Source organism: Cyprinus carpio, chromosome A12 (genome assembly GCF_018340385.1).
Source record: "Cyprinus carpio isolate SPL01 chromosome A12, ASM1834038v1, whole genome shotgun sequence".
Taxonomy (NCBI): domain Eukaryota; kingdom Metazoa; phylum Chordata; class Actinopteri; order Cypriniformes; family Cyprinidae; genus Cyprinus; species Cyprinus carpio.
In genome coordinates this window covers 24799040-24814205 of record NC_056583.1, presented here as the reverse complement: position 1 = coordinate 24814205, position 15166 = coordinate 24799040, and the positions used below count along the sequence as shown (strand labels likewise).

Here is a 15166-nt window from a genome sequence, read left to right as displayed (position 1 = left end):
TAAACAAGCATAACAATAAAATATTACAATAGTAATAGTTAAATTTTTTATTTAGTAGTAGTAGTAGTAATAATAAATAATAAGAATTTAATTAAAAAAAAAAAAAACATTTATAGTCATATTTATATATAAATCATTTAGGTTTAGGCCAAATTGTAAAGCCAAATAAAATTGCATTTTAAATTGACCAATCACAGATATAGGAGTGATGCTAGCCTATGTGATGATGATGCTGGGTGCTGTGGATGGTTGCTGTGCAGCTGTGTGTCTCACCTTGGTCCTGTATGTTGGCGGCCACGGCCTTGGCGTCCATGACCATCGGTGAGATGGTTCTGCTGAGCTCGTCAGACGCCGCTTTCACTGTCTCTCTGAACTTGTGGTCCTCCGAGTTCTCCACCTCTCTCTTCGCCACCAGCATGATCCGATTGGCTCGCCGGGCGATGCTGGTTGCCCCGGCGACCAGCATCTGAGGCTGGTGATTGGCCATAGCTACCTGACACTTGTCCAGATCTTTCTTAATGGCTTCTTCTGATGCGTCCAGCAGAGACCTGGTGTCGATCGCTTCATCCACCAGACCTGAGAGAGTTGGGATTCGTTCATACTGCTTCAGTTACAGTAGATGATTTATTCAAATAAAAAAAAGTAAATGAAAAAAAATTAGTAATTGTTGTCATTATTACAGAAATAATTAGTCAGAGAATTGCTATTTTTATTGTATTTTTTTCCACATAATTTTTTTCTAAATTATTTTGATCTGTCAAATACTGTAAATAATTTTTTCATTGCTCCCTGCTAGTTTTCTGAAAAAAAAATAACCATCTGTGTATCAATTACTGCTGGCATCCTGTCTGATAATTACGTACTATATAAAAAAAATACAAAATAAAATAATAATAAAATAAAACAATATAAAAATGAAATAAATACATTAGATCCTGTCTGACATAAAAATATATGTACTAAAAATTGTATTAAATTTAATTAAAAAAATTAAATCAATTAAAAAAAGAAAATGTTAAATAAAAAATAAAACAAAAATAAATAAAAATTAAGTAAAAACAAATACATTAGATGGATCATTAGATAGTATCTTGTGAATACAAAAATAAAAATTTATTTACTGAAAATAAAATAAAAAATAAAAATATTAAATAAAAAACTGTAAAATAAAATAAATAAATAAAAATATAAACTATGGATGGAGCAATAGAATAAAAATAAGATAAAATATTACAAAATTAAAATAAAATATAAATTCAAATTCAATAAGTGAAAAATGCATTACATAGATCAATAGTTAGCATCCTGGCTTAAAATAAAATAAAATAAACAATATTAAATATAAAAATTGAATTTAAAATAAATCAATAAAAATGTAAACATCAGACAGAAGTGTGTCACCTGTCATTTTCTCGACATTGTCGATCCACTGATTCTTCATGGTCTCAAAGTGTTCGTAAGCCGCCTGGTTTCCAGGATTCTTCAGGAGGATGCGAGCCGCGGAGACAACCTGACGAACAAAAATATGTTTAAAAATCACACTTCCGTACGGTCGTAGTTTTCCATCAGCCTCGGTCTGGTGTGAGCGGTGTTTCTGTGTCACCTGTGGCGTCAGATCTCGGGCTGATTTGACGGCCGCCTGGATTCCCTCCACCGTGCTCTTGTTGGCCGTGCCGACCGCCGCCGCTTTCTCCGCCGTGGCTCCCAGACGACCCGCGTGATTCTCAAAGTTTGCGGCGCGCTCCTCGAACACCTGATCACACACACACGATCAGTCACAGAGGAACAGGATGTGCTCCTGCATCAGTGTGTGTGTGTGTGTGTGTGTGTGTGTGTGGCACCTGCTCTCTGTTGGCCGCGTCTGGAGGAGCCGTGGCTGCCACCGCCAGCAGTTTAACAGGCGTAGTCGTGTCACTGAAGATATCGGACACCTCCTGAGTCATGGCTTCCTGCATCTTACCCTTCAGCTCCTGCCACAAACACACACAAAACCCTCTGATATGACAAACAGCGACTCCATCATATCATAAACATCACACAAATATGAGAGTTTCTGAAAGAAGTCTCTTCTGCGCACCGCAGCTGCATTTATTTAATAAAAAATAAAGTAACAGTAAAATTGTGAAATATTATTAGAATTTCAAACAGCTGTTTTCTATGTGAATCTCTGTTAAACTGTAATTTATTTCTGTGATGCGCAGCTGTATTTTCAGCATCATTACTCCAGTCTTCAGTGTCACATGATCTTCAGAAATCATAATAATATGATGATTCGCTGCTCGAGAAACATTTCTGATTATTATCAATGTTGAAAACAGTTGTGCTGCACAATATTTTTGTGGAAACCGATGCATTTTATTTTTCAGGATTCACAGATTAATAGAAAGTTCATAAGAACAGCATTTATTTGAAATGACAATATAAATAAATGTCTTTACTACCGCATTTGATCACTTTAATGCACCCTTGCTGATTAAAAGTATTAATTTCCGCAAACCTTTGAACTGTAATGTACAGAACTTGTGAAATATTACATGATGCTGTTGGTCTCGAGAGGAAGATTTACATTCACTCTCCAGCAGGTGGAGCACTTTACTGTGTCCTTGTGCATCTGTGGTATTGATTATAAACGTGCTTGCATGCATTTATCACATTTATTTGTTTAAAAATATTAATATTTGTGTATTTGCATGTACATAAACGGGACTATTTTCTACACTTAACAGAATAATAATCATATAAAAACCAAATAAAATATTTATTAAAATATTAATTAATTACAAACAGAATAGTTATTGGAAGAACGTTATTACAAAGAAAACAAAAGCACAAAAAATTACAAAATTAATATAAAAATGAAAATATAAAAATATATTTTTAACAAAAGCTTGTTTGTAACAGTATATAAATAATAGATCTGTTAAGATTGGCTAACCTCAGTGTAAGCAGGTGAAGTTCACTCTGTCATTTATCAAGTCATGTGTTTGTAAATGATAATGGGCTCATGCTTGAGGTATTTGTGAGAATATGAGAGTGTTTCTGGAGGTCACACAGCGTCTTACTTTGAGCGTGTCCTGCAGCTGTTGAGCGACGGCGCGGGCCTGAGGACCGTCTCCATCCCCGCGGGCCGCCAGCTCCGCTAACTGCGCCATCAGGTGCTCCACCTCCTCACATTTACCCAGCAGCCCCTGCCTCTGTGACGCCGGCAGAGCATTGGCCAGACGCCGGCCCTCGGCGACCAGCCCACGGAGGGCAGTCTGACCTACAATCACAAACACACAAACCCTGATGCAAAGAGATCTGTTTGGGTGGAGTATGAAGAGAGAGCGGGAGGAGAGCCGCACCGACGCCGCTGTCGTCCAGCGAGGGGTTGTCCATCCATCTCTGCGCCTGCTCCATCTTCCCCTCCAGGTGAACAGCGGCTTTGGTCGGCCGAGTGTTGGCCACCGCTTTGCTGGTTTTGGACTGGAGGTTCTGCAGAGACGTGGCGATCTGCTTCGCCAGCGCACGAGCCTCAGGGGTGTCGCCCTTACCTCTGAACACGCACACACACACAGAGAGACACACACACAGAGAGACACACACACACACACACACACAGACACAGACACACACACACACATAGACACAGACACACAGATAGACACAGACACAGACACAGACACACACACAGACACATACACACATAGACAGACACACACACACACACACACACACACCACACACACACAGAGAGACACCCACACACACACACACACACACACACAGAGACCACACACACACACCACACACAAACTCACACACTCAAACACACACACACACACACACACACACACACACACACACACACAGACACACAGACACACAAGAGAGAATTACTAGATCATTTAGAAACTACAACATTCTGGATCACATGATCCACTAAAGCCACATTCAAGCAGGACTAGTTTCCTCTGAAGAGACTAAATAAATACATTACGATAGCAATAATATTATCGTACGGTCAAATACAGAAATGAGTGTTTATTATTATCATTATTATTATTTAAATGGTTTATCATTCAAAATAAAAATACTTTACAAATGATATAAATAAATGTTACTATAGTAATATTATATATTAATTATTTTATATAAATAAATAAATAAATAAATAAATATATATATATATATAAATAAATAAATAAATAAATATATATATATATATACATACACCATGCTACCACGCAAAGTCTGGTATTAATATATATATAAAAATTTATTTCATTAAATTCCGAAAATTAAATCATGAGGAAATACATTTGGATAGCAATAACACTATTGTACTGTAAAATAAAACATTATTTAAATATTATTTAGTTTATCATTTAAAATAAAATTCTACTATAGTAATAATATTATTGCACTGTCAAATAAACAATAAGTATTTAATAATAACAATATATTTATAATATGAAGTATTCTTATTATTATTTAAATATTTTAGTTTAAGTTCTGAACATTAAATAAACAATAAATCAAATTGTAAAATGAAAAATAAAGTATTCATTATTATTTGAATAGTTTATCATTCAAATTAAAATACTATACAAACTAAAGAAGTATTAGTATAGTAATTTTAGAGTAATATAATAATATTATTCTGCACTGTCAAAAAATGGTATTTAATAATAATAATAATTATTGTTTAAATATTTTATTTTATTAAATTATAAAATTAAATCAATGAAAAATACATTATTACAGTAATAACACTATTGTAGTGTAAATTACATTTACATTTAATAATATTCAAATTAATATTTAAATAAGTAATCACGTAAATTATTATGTATTTAAATATATATATATATATATATATATATATAATATATATATAATATATATATATATATATATATATATATATATATATAATATATATATATATATATTAAATAAAGAAATGTTCCTATAGTAATAATTTGTATTTAACAATTTAAAAAGTATTCTTATTTTATTAATGTTTTTACAGAACTTTACAAAGCTAATATTTATTGCCGTCTTAAATTCTGTGCATTCAAACATTATGCCACAGAGCTTTTATTTTGGCAGAAATCTACAAAAGCTCCACAACAGATTTATTTCATGAGATTCTCATTACGAAACAGTGGTTTTTGACGTAATGTGACAAGCTTGCACTGCAGGTGATTTTAATCAGTCTGAAAAAGAAACTAAAGCCAAGCTGAAACAGAACGGATTCGTTGTCAGGATTAATGTCAGCAAATCTTCAAAAGATGCTTTTTTTGAGGCACTTATCAAAGTAAACTAGATTAAGCCCACGAGTTCGCTTACATCTGTGAAATAAGTGCAGAAACACACGCAGGAAACCCACACAATCTGAACAGCTGTTGCTTAGCTACCGTCAAACAGTCAAACAATGGAAACTGGGATTCCGAACGGAACATCCCGCTAATATTCCAAAGATCCCGGCCAAGAATCGCCACAAAGCCCTACTCAAAGTCCAGATGTTGAGAGATACATACGCTCTCTTGAGCTCGGAGAGTTTGGCGGTGAGGCCGGCGATCTCGCCCATGCTGCGCAGGATGTCCTCTCGCTCCTTGGGATCTTCGCTGAGATCCGCGATCTTCCTGGCTTCTCCCAGAAGAGCCCTGATGTTCTCCTCTCCCTCCGGACCGCCGTGAGGATCCGCCAGCCAGCTCTGCCGTTCACAAAACACGAGCGGCGCTCAGAACGCTGCTTACACAGCTGTGTGATTGTTTCAGACGAGCAGCAGACTCACCTGAGCGCCGTCGATCCTCTTGGCGATGGCTTGTTTGGAGCCGGTCATGGCCTCCAGTTTACGTGCAGCATTTTCCACTTTCCCCGTCAGGACGTCCAGACCCTGAGACAGCTGCTGCGCTTTCTGCATGGCCACCGGACTCGCTCCCTGACCCCTGCGCAGGACACACACGTCACACACAACGAAAAACACCTCTCGCATCCCAAATATGATCTAGCTTTCATACCGGCAAGCTTCTGAAATTGTGGATGAACTTCTGGTTCTGTGTCACTAAAGTTATTCCAAGTGTAACGTAATCAAATTGCTTTAAACATACAGCATACAATTTAAATTGCATACAAATATTTTAATATTATTTTGACATATACACAAAAATATTTAAACATACCTACTTTTGAAAAGCAATATTTCAACAAATATTTTTAACATTATAAATAATATTTTTTATATTATTATTATTAATACAAAATATATACAGAGATTTTAAAAACTAATTTTGCTAAAAATCGGTTTAAATTTAAATAATCTTTTAATTATTTTTGATAAACAATTTAGAAACATTTTTTTAAATTATCCTTGACAATCAAAATATTTGATTCTATAAATATTTTTGTATTATTTCTGTTAAAAAACACATTTTAATATAATTTTGAATTAAATATTATTTATGATAAAAAACAAATATATTTAATATTATATTTTAGATATTATTTTTTGCCAAATAACTTTTTAAATGTAAATATTTTTATATTATCTTTGATAAACAAACTACTTCAAGATATTTTTTTATATTATTTTTTTTAATTATTAAAAAATATTTAAATTATTATTTAAATATTTAGACATACATTTACTATTACTATTGTTTGATAAAAAATATTGTAAATATTTTTTATATTACATCTGATAAACAATACAGAAACCACTATTTGCTGTATTTTTGATTAAAATATTAAAACAAATATATTTATATTATATTTTTTTAAATAAAAATGCTTCATTGTAAATAATTTTAGTATTATTCTTGTAAAAAACACACAAATGTTTTTTAATATAATTCATCATAAATGATACTTAAATGTAAATATTTTAATGTTATTTTAAAAAAAATTCAAGCATACATTTTTTTATATTCTTTTTAATTAAAAAGTCTAGATTTAGACATGAGCAGCACAGCAATTTCCCAGCAGAGATGGAAAATGGGGTTTAAGAGGATTATGGGTAATATTAGACAGCTGCTTTTAATCAGACGACCTGATGTGATCTGTGACTCTGTGAGACAGATTTTCTCGAATCTAAACGGTCCTTTTGAGTAACTGATCACTGAAAGTGCTCAACCTACGTGGACATTTTAATTATACTGTATATAATGTTTATAAATGTATATAAAAATACATTAATCATTACACCATCGCCACAACACATTTATAATTTACATTCATATATATACATATATTTCAACCTTGGTTTTCATAAAATGTATAAAATAAAATAAAATAAAATGTAAATAAAATAAAATAATAAAATAACAAGTAAAATAAAATGTAATTTAATTGAATTAATTTACAAAATAAATAAATAAATAAATAAATAATTAAATTAAATGAAAATAAAATTTAAATAAAATAAAATAATAAAATAAAAAGTAAAATACAATGTAATTTAATTGAATTAATTTACAAAAATAAATAAATAAATAATTAAAATTAAATGAAAATAAAATTTAAATAAAACAAAATAATAAAATAAAAAGTAAAATAAAATGTAATTTAATTGAATTAATTTACAAAAATAAAATAAAATAAAATAAAATAAAATAAAATAAAATAAAATAAAATAAAATAAAATAAAATAAAATAAAATAAAATAGCTGTAAATCAGAATGACATATCTGGAGTTCAATACCTGGCTCGCAGCTCGGACACCTGCTCAGTAAGTTGTCCAAGTGTTTTGGCCGTTCCCACGATGTCTCGTCTCTCTTTCCCGGTGCAGAGTTCTCCAACTTTTCCCGCCTCGTCCAGGATCTGACGGATGGCCTGCTCGCCCGGGTCACCTGCGACGACACAGCATCAGCAAACAGACATCTGTGACTCGACGTCTTTTTCTCATCTGATTACTTGATCAGACATTTTTCCTGGAAGTACCTGGCTGGGCGTGTGGGTCTCGGAGCCAGTTCTTGGCCTGCGCCATTTTGGAGTCGATCTGAGCCAGCGCTCTCTTCATGGCCTCGGTGTCCTGCAAACCACGTCCACAAAATCAAACACACAGTGCTGCATCAGATTAACACAGTCCTGATGAGTCTCCTGGATGCTGATGATGTTCTGTATCGTGTGTGTGTGTGAGTGTGTGGAGTTATTTTGTCAGTTGTCTGTCTGATTTATTAATAGATACGACCTCAGTGAACTTCTCAGTCTGGATTCATACACAAATCCCATATTTTATACTCACATGTGACAGGTTATACCATTATAAGAAATGATAACATCATAATAACATTACAAGAAATTACAATTATATATTAAAATATTTATTTAAAGTCTGCATTCATAAACAAATTTGATATTTGATAGTGTGAAAAGGATCTGAGAAAAAGAAATATCAAGCTGAATCTTACATTTCAAATTCTGAGCTGATGGGACTTCAGTCAGATCACAGTTAGTCATTTTAAAATCAATTTAGCTTGACATTTGTCATTATTGTGTGCTGTTCTTATCCATGTATGGATGAGTATGAAGTTGATGGAGAATGGCCAGTGACAAGTGTCTTATATTTTTCTATTATACATATAAACTCTAATAATCAACAGATAATCTACTAGAAACTATATAAACTCTAATAATCAACATATAATCTACTAGAAACTAAATTTTTGTGAGTGAGTGTGAGTGAGAGTGAGAGAGAGAGGGAGTGTGTGTGTGTGTGTGTGTGATTGAGTGAGTGAATGAGAGTGAGTGAGTGAGAGAGAGAGTGAGAGAGAGAGAGAGAGAGGGAGTGAGTGTGTGAGTGAGTGAGAGAAAGAGAGAGAGAGAGAGAGAGAGAGGGAGTGAGTGTGTGAGTGAGTGAGAGAAAGAGAGAGAGAGAGAGAGAGAGGGAGTGAGTGTGTGAGTGAGTGAGTGAGAGAGAGAGAGAGAGAGAGAGAGAGGGGGGTGTGTTGTGTGAGTGTGAGTGAGAGAGAGAGTGTGTGTGTGTATGTGTGTAAGTGAGTGAGTGAGAGAGAGAGTGTGTGTGTGTGTGTGAGTAAGTGTGTGAGTGAGTGAGAGAGAGAGAGAGAGAGAGAGGCGAGTGTGTGTGTGTGAGTGAGTGAGTGAGTGTGCGAGTGAGTGAGAGAGAGTGAGAGAGAGTGAGTGAGTGTGAGTAAGTGAGTGAGTGAGAGAGAGAGTGTGTGAGAGTGAGAGAGTGAGTGAGTGAGTGAGAGAGAGAGTGTGTGTGAGTGAGTGAGTGAGTGAGAGAGAGAGAGAGAGAGGGAGTGTGTGTGAGTGAGTGAGTGAGTGAGAGAGAGAGAGAGAGAGAGAGAGAGAGAGAGAGAGAGGGAGTGTGTGGTGTGAGTGAGTGAGTGAGTGAGAGAGAGAGAGAGAGAGAGAGAGGGAGTGAGTGTGTGTGAGTGAGTGAGAAAGTGAGTGAGAGAGAGAGAGAGAGAGAGAGAGGGGGCCAAGGTTTGTTTGGTTGAGTGAGTGAGTGAATGAGAGAGAGAGAGAGAGAGAGAGAGAGAGAGAGAGAGAGAGAGAGGGAGTGTGTGTGTGTGTGTGTGTGTGTGAGTGTGTGAGTGAGTGAGTGTGTGAGTGAATGAGAGAAAGAGAGAGAGAGAGAGAGGGAGTGAGTGTGTGAGTGAGTGAGTGAATGAGAGAGAGAGAGAGAGACGGTAGTAGTATGTCCTTTTTTGGTTAAGAGATTCTTCAGCTGCTGTTTCCTAAAGTTGACTCACTGTTTGTCATCACAGCAGATAACACACTCACACTCTCTCTCTCTCTCACACACACACACACACACACACTCAAACACACACACGCACACACACACACTCAAACACACACACACAATGTGTAATTAAAAACATCAAAACTGCCGTGTGATTTATTCAGAGATACCGAGGCTGATGGTGCAATGATTTTTCAGTCCATGTCAAAGTATCACATCACATCAGAGTCTTCCGAGACGAGCTGTTTAACACTTCTGCAACGTCCGACTCAAAGCCACAAACCTCACAGTTCCTCATGATGAAACACTCAACACACACACACACACACACACACACACACACACACACACACACACACACACACATGCTGTCAGCCGGTTCACTCAGGCTCTTCTCAAACCCGGACCATGTATTGTCTGTGTCTAGGGTCATTTTTTAGTTTGTAGTCCAGTCTAAAACCAGTCTTAAGCCAGTCTAAGGTGGTTTTCTGGTCTTTTAGAGAGATTGTGGACTGAGAGACCACATAAACCACCTTGAGCTGGTTTAAGCAGCTTTTTTAACTGGTACAAACAGGACAGGAAATGATGTAGAGGTGAAGGTGGGAAGACAGGAAATGACCAAAGCTGGTCAGCTCAGGTTATTCACACTTCATTCTGACAATATTAGAGTTTTAGATTATTATTACAGTGAATACTTACAGTGATAAGAGAGCCTGCATTCACACAGTATTCATAAGAGCAATACAAGATTAAACACACACACACACACACACACACACACACACACGAGACAGATCAGTGCTGCTCACATTACAGCAGGACAGAGACATGTTAAACATTAAACTGAGCCATCAGTGAGTCCAGCGGCCCTGACAAACCTCTGCTTCCTCCTCCAGCGTTAAAGCAGCAGAATTCATATGATATTTTTTATCAAGCATTAAAAGAGTTGTCATGTACAGTTATCAATAATTTCTACTGAGTGTTATATATTTTCAATAATTTAAATGTATAAAAAATGCATATAATTTTGCTAATAAATTATAATTATCATTTTAACATTATATATCATTTTTTAATAAACTATCTTATTTTAAAGAAATATTTTTATTCAGAAAGCATGCATTAAAATGATCAAAAGTGACAGTAAAAGTTTTCTACTTCAAATAAATGCTGTTCTTTTACCCTTCTGTTCATCAAAGAATCCTAAAAAATGTAATCTATCACAGTTTCCACAAATATATTAATCAGCACAACTGTTTTCAACATTGATAATAATCAGAAATGTTTCTTGAGCAGCAAATCATCATATTAGAATGATTTCTGAAGATCATGTGACACTGAAGACTGGAGTAATGATGCTGAAAATTCAGCTGCGCATCACAGAAATAAATTACAGTTTAATAGATATTCACATAGAAAACTGTTTTATTAAATTCTAATAATATTTCCAAATTTTTACTGTATTTTTGATCAAATAAATGCAACCTTGTTGAGCACATAAACCGCTATATTGGTCATCCCCATAACAAAATTAACCTACTATAATAACATAAATGACAAAAAATAATTTCTACAACAATGCATCCCTAAATAGTGAATGTAATTAAAAATATATATTTTTAAAATATTTTAGTTGACTTGATGCTGGAAAAGGAAACATTTTATTTCTGTGATGGCGATTCTGAAAAGAAAAGCGAGACAAATGTGTGAGATCAGCTCCATTCGGTTAGCATCACACACACACGAGCGTCTCTTCGCTCCAAACACAATCATCATCACATGGAAGCGAGTCGAGCCGAGCACACAGCGAGAGAGCATGCGCACAGATCCTTACCTTCTACAGCGGGAGGAAAACAAACCAGGAGAGGAGAAACAGAGCACACATTTGAACAAGAACGAGTGAAAGATCCACTGAGAGACAAGAGAAATAAACAAATAAAAACACCACAAGCCTACTTCTCACAAAACCCACATCTGAAAGCATTAACCTTTAACCTCAAACACTCACTTCCCCAAAACACATCAGCAGATCTCACAAAACCTCAATATTTCATCCCCAAAATTATAAGGAAAAATTTGACATTTCATTTTGTTTAAACAAAACGAAGCCTATTTTGGAACTGATAAGATTTTTTTGCACTGTGATATTATTTATATTTATATAAAATATAAGTATTAACATGCTGTGCAACATAAATAAATCACATTTTATTTTTATCACTCTACTGTAAATTCATTACATAAAAAAATTATTAAATATTATAATTACAAAGAAACTCTAAACTAAAATGTCCAGACACATTAGGGTAATAAAAAAAAAAAAAAACATAACAGTAATGAAAATTTGAGGAAAATATGCTTAATTGTGATAATTGTTACAATGCATAAATTCAATGCATTTTTTTTTTATATTTATATAAAATACAATTACTATATTCACATTTAGACTGTATTTCCCCTGCATGTTGTGTAATGCAAAAAAAAAAAAAAAAAAAATCACACTTTATTTTAATTTTAATTAATTCACATTACAGTAAAGCTACTATATAAAAATTATATTACATTATAATTACAAAAAAAACTAAATCTAATAAAAATGTTTTTCTTTTTCACCTACATAAGAGCACTGAAAATGAGAAAAATAATTTGCTTAATTGTCATGAAAGTAATTGTCACAATGCATAAAATCTCAATAGTCCTAAAACATCTGTGTCTTTAAGAAAATCAGATATTTGGGGGTAGATTGTTTTCGTGAGACTGGTTCATATTTCCATGCATGTGATAATGCATCAGCCAGCAGCTCCTACAGCACATTCACTCCCAAAACTGTTAAACGCCATCGTTTTTACTCTTTCCAGAACAAGTGAGCAAAAAAGCAACAAACGTTTGAGGCCAAAAACTTCATTTCCAATGTATTTTTAGTCCAAAAGTGATCTGGATGGACTTGTTATTGTTTGCACATGCCCTTTCCAGCCAAAATCTCAGGATTTACTTCAAATCTGTTGCAAAATCCAGCCAGAGAACCTGAAGCCAGCTCAACACACACACACACACACACACACACACACACACCTGTATTTGCAAACACCAAACAGAGTAGCTCATATTACACGCTTCACCCTTCAAATCTATACGTTTGTAATATATTTTTCATGCTCAAACCAACACTAGATTGCATATGCATGCCAGTGTGAGTCATAATATGTGTGTTACAAACATCATAATGCCACAGATCCGTGCATGCGTGTGAGCGGACAGTAAACTGCGCGGTGTGTGTTTGTGAGGCGGGGTTATCCTGCACACATGAAGACACCGTGACCTCTGCCCTCTCACACACCTTACTGGCCCAGGCGTCCTCGTCCCAGGACGTGAGCTGCAGCACGCGGATGATTTCATTGATTTCGGCGCTCATCTTCTCCACGGTGAAGTTCCTGTTCTTCAGCGCCTCCTCCACACCTTTACCCTGAGACGTCCTGGTCGTCACGAAGATCTTGATGCCTGCGTGAGACACCAACAGATACGTTCTTGATCAAAAATTGTAAAATATTATTAGAATTTAAAATAAGTGTTTTCTATGTGAATATGTGTTAAACTGTAATTTATTTCTGTGATGTGCAGCTGTATTTTCAGCATCATTACTCCAGTCTTCAGTGTCATGATCTTCAGAAATCATTCTAATATGATGATTTGCAGCTCAAGAAACATTTCTGATTATTATCAATGTTGAAAAGAATATTTTTGTGGAAACTGTGATGCATTTTATTTTTCAGGATTCACAGATGAATAGAAAGTTCAAAAGAACAGCATTTATTTTAAAATAGAAGACTCCTGTAACATTATAATGTCTCTTCTGTCACTTCTGATCAATTCAAGGCACCCTTGCTGAATAAAAGTATTAGTTAGTATTAGTTTCTCTAGATTTGTGGCTCAGACCTGAGATGAGAACGGGCAGCAGCTCCTTGACGGTGTTCATGGAGTTGACCAGCATGACTCTGTGCTCCTGATGAGTTAATTCCTGCTGCCGCTCGTCAATCATCTTGGCCATCTTCGTCATGCCTGTGAACACAGTCTGTTACTGACGGACCAGTTTAGTCTAGAAGCTGCATACTAACCAACAGCACCACTCAAGATCACTTAATAAAGCCAAAAAATGAATGTTTACAGAAGACAGAATGAGAGATGATGAGCAAATCTAGTGAAATAAATAAAAGCAGCATAATTAGATAATTACAGAAGCAAAACACACATACACACAAAAAATCAGATGCAACATGATGACGAAGCATTAGGTGATAACTCAGGATTTATTTGATAAATAGAAAGTTCAAAAGAACAGCATTTATTTGAAATGAAAAATCTTTTGTAACATTATAAATGCCTTTCCTGCCATCTATTTCATGCATCCCTGCCAAACAAAACTATTAATTAAAAAAAAAAAAAAAAAAAAATGTACTAAACACAAACAGTAGTGTATTTATATTTACATTTTCTAAAAATATTTTAATGTCAATATTTAAAATATTATTTACATTTTTATAATTTTAATTCTTCTTTAATAAAAGGAAAAATACAACAATCTGGAAAGTATAACTACAACGTATTTCACAAAGCAAATGGTGTGAAGTTAATAAAATTACATAAGGAAGAAACATAATTATAATCACAGAAGCAAAACCAAATAAATAAATAAATCCGATTCAACACAAAGCATTAAGCACAAACTCAGGATTATTTGATAAATGGAAAGTTCAAAAGAACAGCATTTATCTGAAATAGAAATCTTTTTCAACATTTTAAATGTTTAAAAATGCAACACATCCTTGCTGAACAAAAGCATTAATTTGGAAAATAAAAAAAATACAAAATATTTCAACAGCGGCGTACTGTATTTATATTTCCTAGAAATATTTAAATAATTTAATAATAAATAATTGGTAACTATATAAATAAATAATTGTAAATATAAATAATTATAACTATTATTTGCATTTTTTTTTCTTTACTAAAAGTTAAAATGCAACAATCTGGAACGTATACAGCTATAATGCACTTCACAAAGCTGGAAAAAAAAAATCAGATACGAATACAATTAAATACATAATATAAAAATAATAAAAAAAAAAAAAAAAAAAAAAAAAAAAAAAATCTAAATCAACAACAACCAAAAAAATAATAATAACAACATGCATTAGGCGATAACTCAACTCATCCAAATTCATGCATTTTTGTCCTAATCAGCCACATCATCAAGACTACTTGTATTACGTCACAGTGTGAAGCCCCGCCCACAGTCAAATCTTATTGCTCCAAATCCTGCTCCACATAACCACACCTAAGCATGTACTTTAAGATTAAATACCTGGTCCCAGGTTCTTGGTGTAAGTGATCAGGTCCTCCATGGACTCCACCACCTCAGCCACGGTCAGATACTCCAGAATCCCTTTACACACACGGATGATCTTACGAACC

The 15166-nt window shown here is 34.3% G+C and overlaps 1 protein-coding gene across 2 annotated transcripts in view; it reads right to left on the bottom strand.

Moving 5' to 3' along the window:
• The window catches only part of vclb (vinculin b), a 31191-nt gene that overhangs the window by 3980 nt on the left and 12045 nt on the right, over nucleotides 1-15166 (bottom strand). Inside the window, exons 4-17 of one of the 2 annotated variants that reach the window (XM_042768137.1) lie at nucleotides 15057-15165; nucleotides 13631-13753; nucleotides 13035-13195; nucleotides 11532-11534; nucleotides 7927-8017; nucleotides 7688-7835; nucleotides 5783-5936; nucleotides 5526-5701; nucleotides 3345-3535; nucleotides 3063-3262; nucleotides 1842-1970; nucleotides 1604-1753; nucleotides 1402-1510; nucleotides 274-576 (exon numbers count right to left, since the gene is read on the bottom strand). In XM_042768137.1, the coding sequence (XP_042624071.1) occupies nucleotides 274-576; nucleotides 1402-1510; nucleotides 1604-1753; nucleotides 1842-1970; nucleotides 3063-3262; nucleotides 3345-3535; nucleotides 5526-5701; nucleotides 5783-5936; nucleotides 7688-7835; nucleotides 7927-8017; nucleotides 11532-11534; nucleotides 13035-13195; nucleotides 13631-13753; nucleotides 15057-15165 (2047 nt within the window). The remainder of the gene's footprint in view (nucleotides 1-273; nucleotides 577-1401; nucleotides 1511-1603; nucleotides 1754-1841; nucleotides 1971-3062; nucleotides 3263-3344; nucleotides 3536-5525; nucleotides 5702-5782; nucleotides 5937-7687; nucleotides 7836-7926; nucleotides 8018-11531; nucleotides 11535-13034; nucleotides 13196-13630; nucleotides 13754-15056; nucleotide 15166) is intronic. The other variant, XM_042768138.1, reaches the window with a different exon arrangement.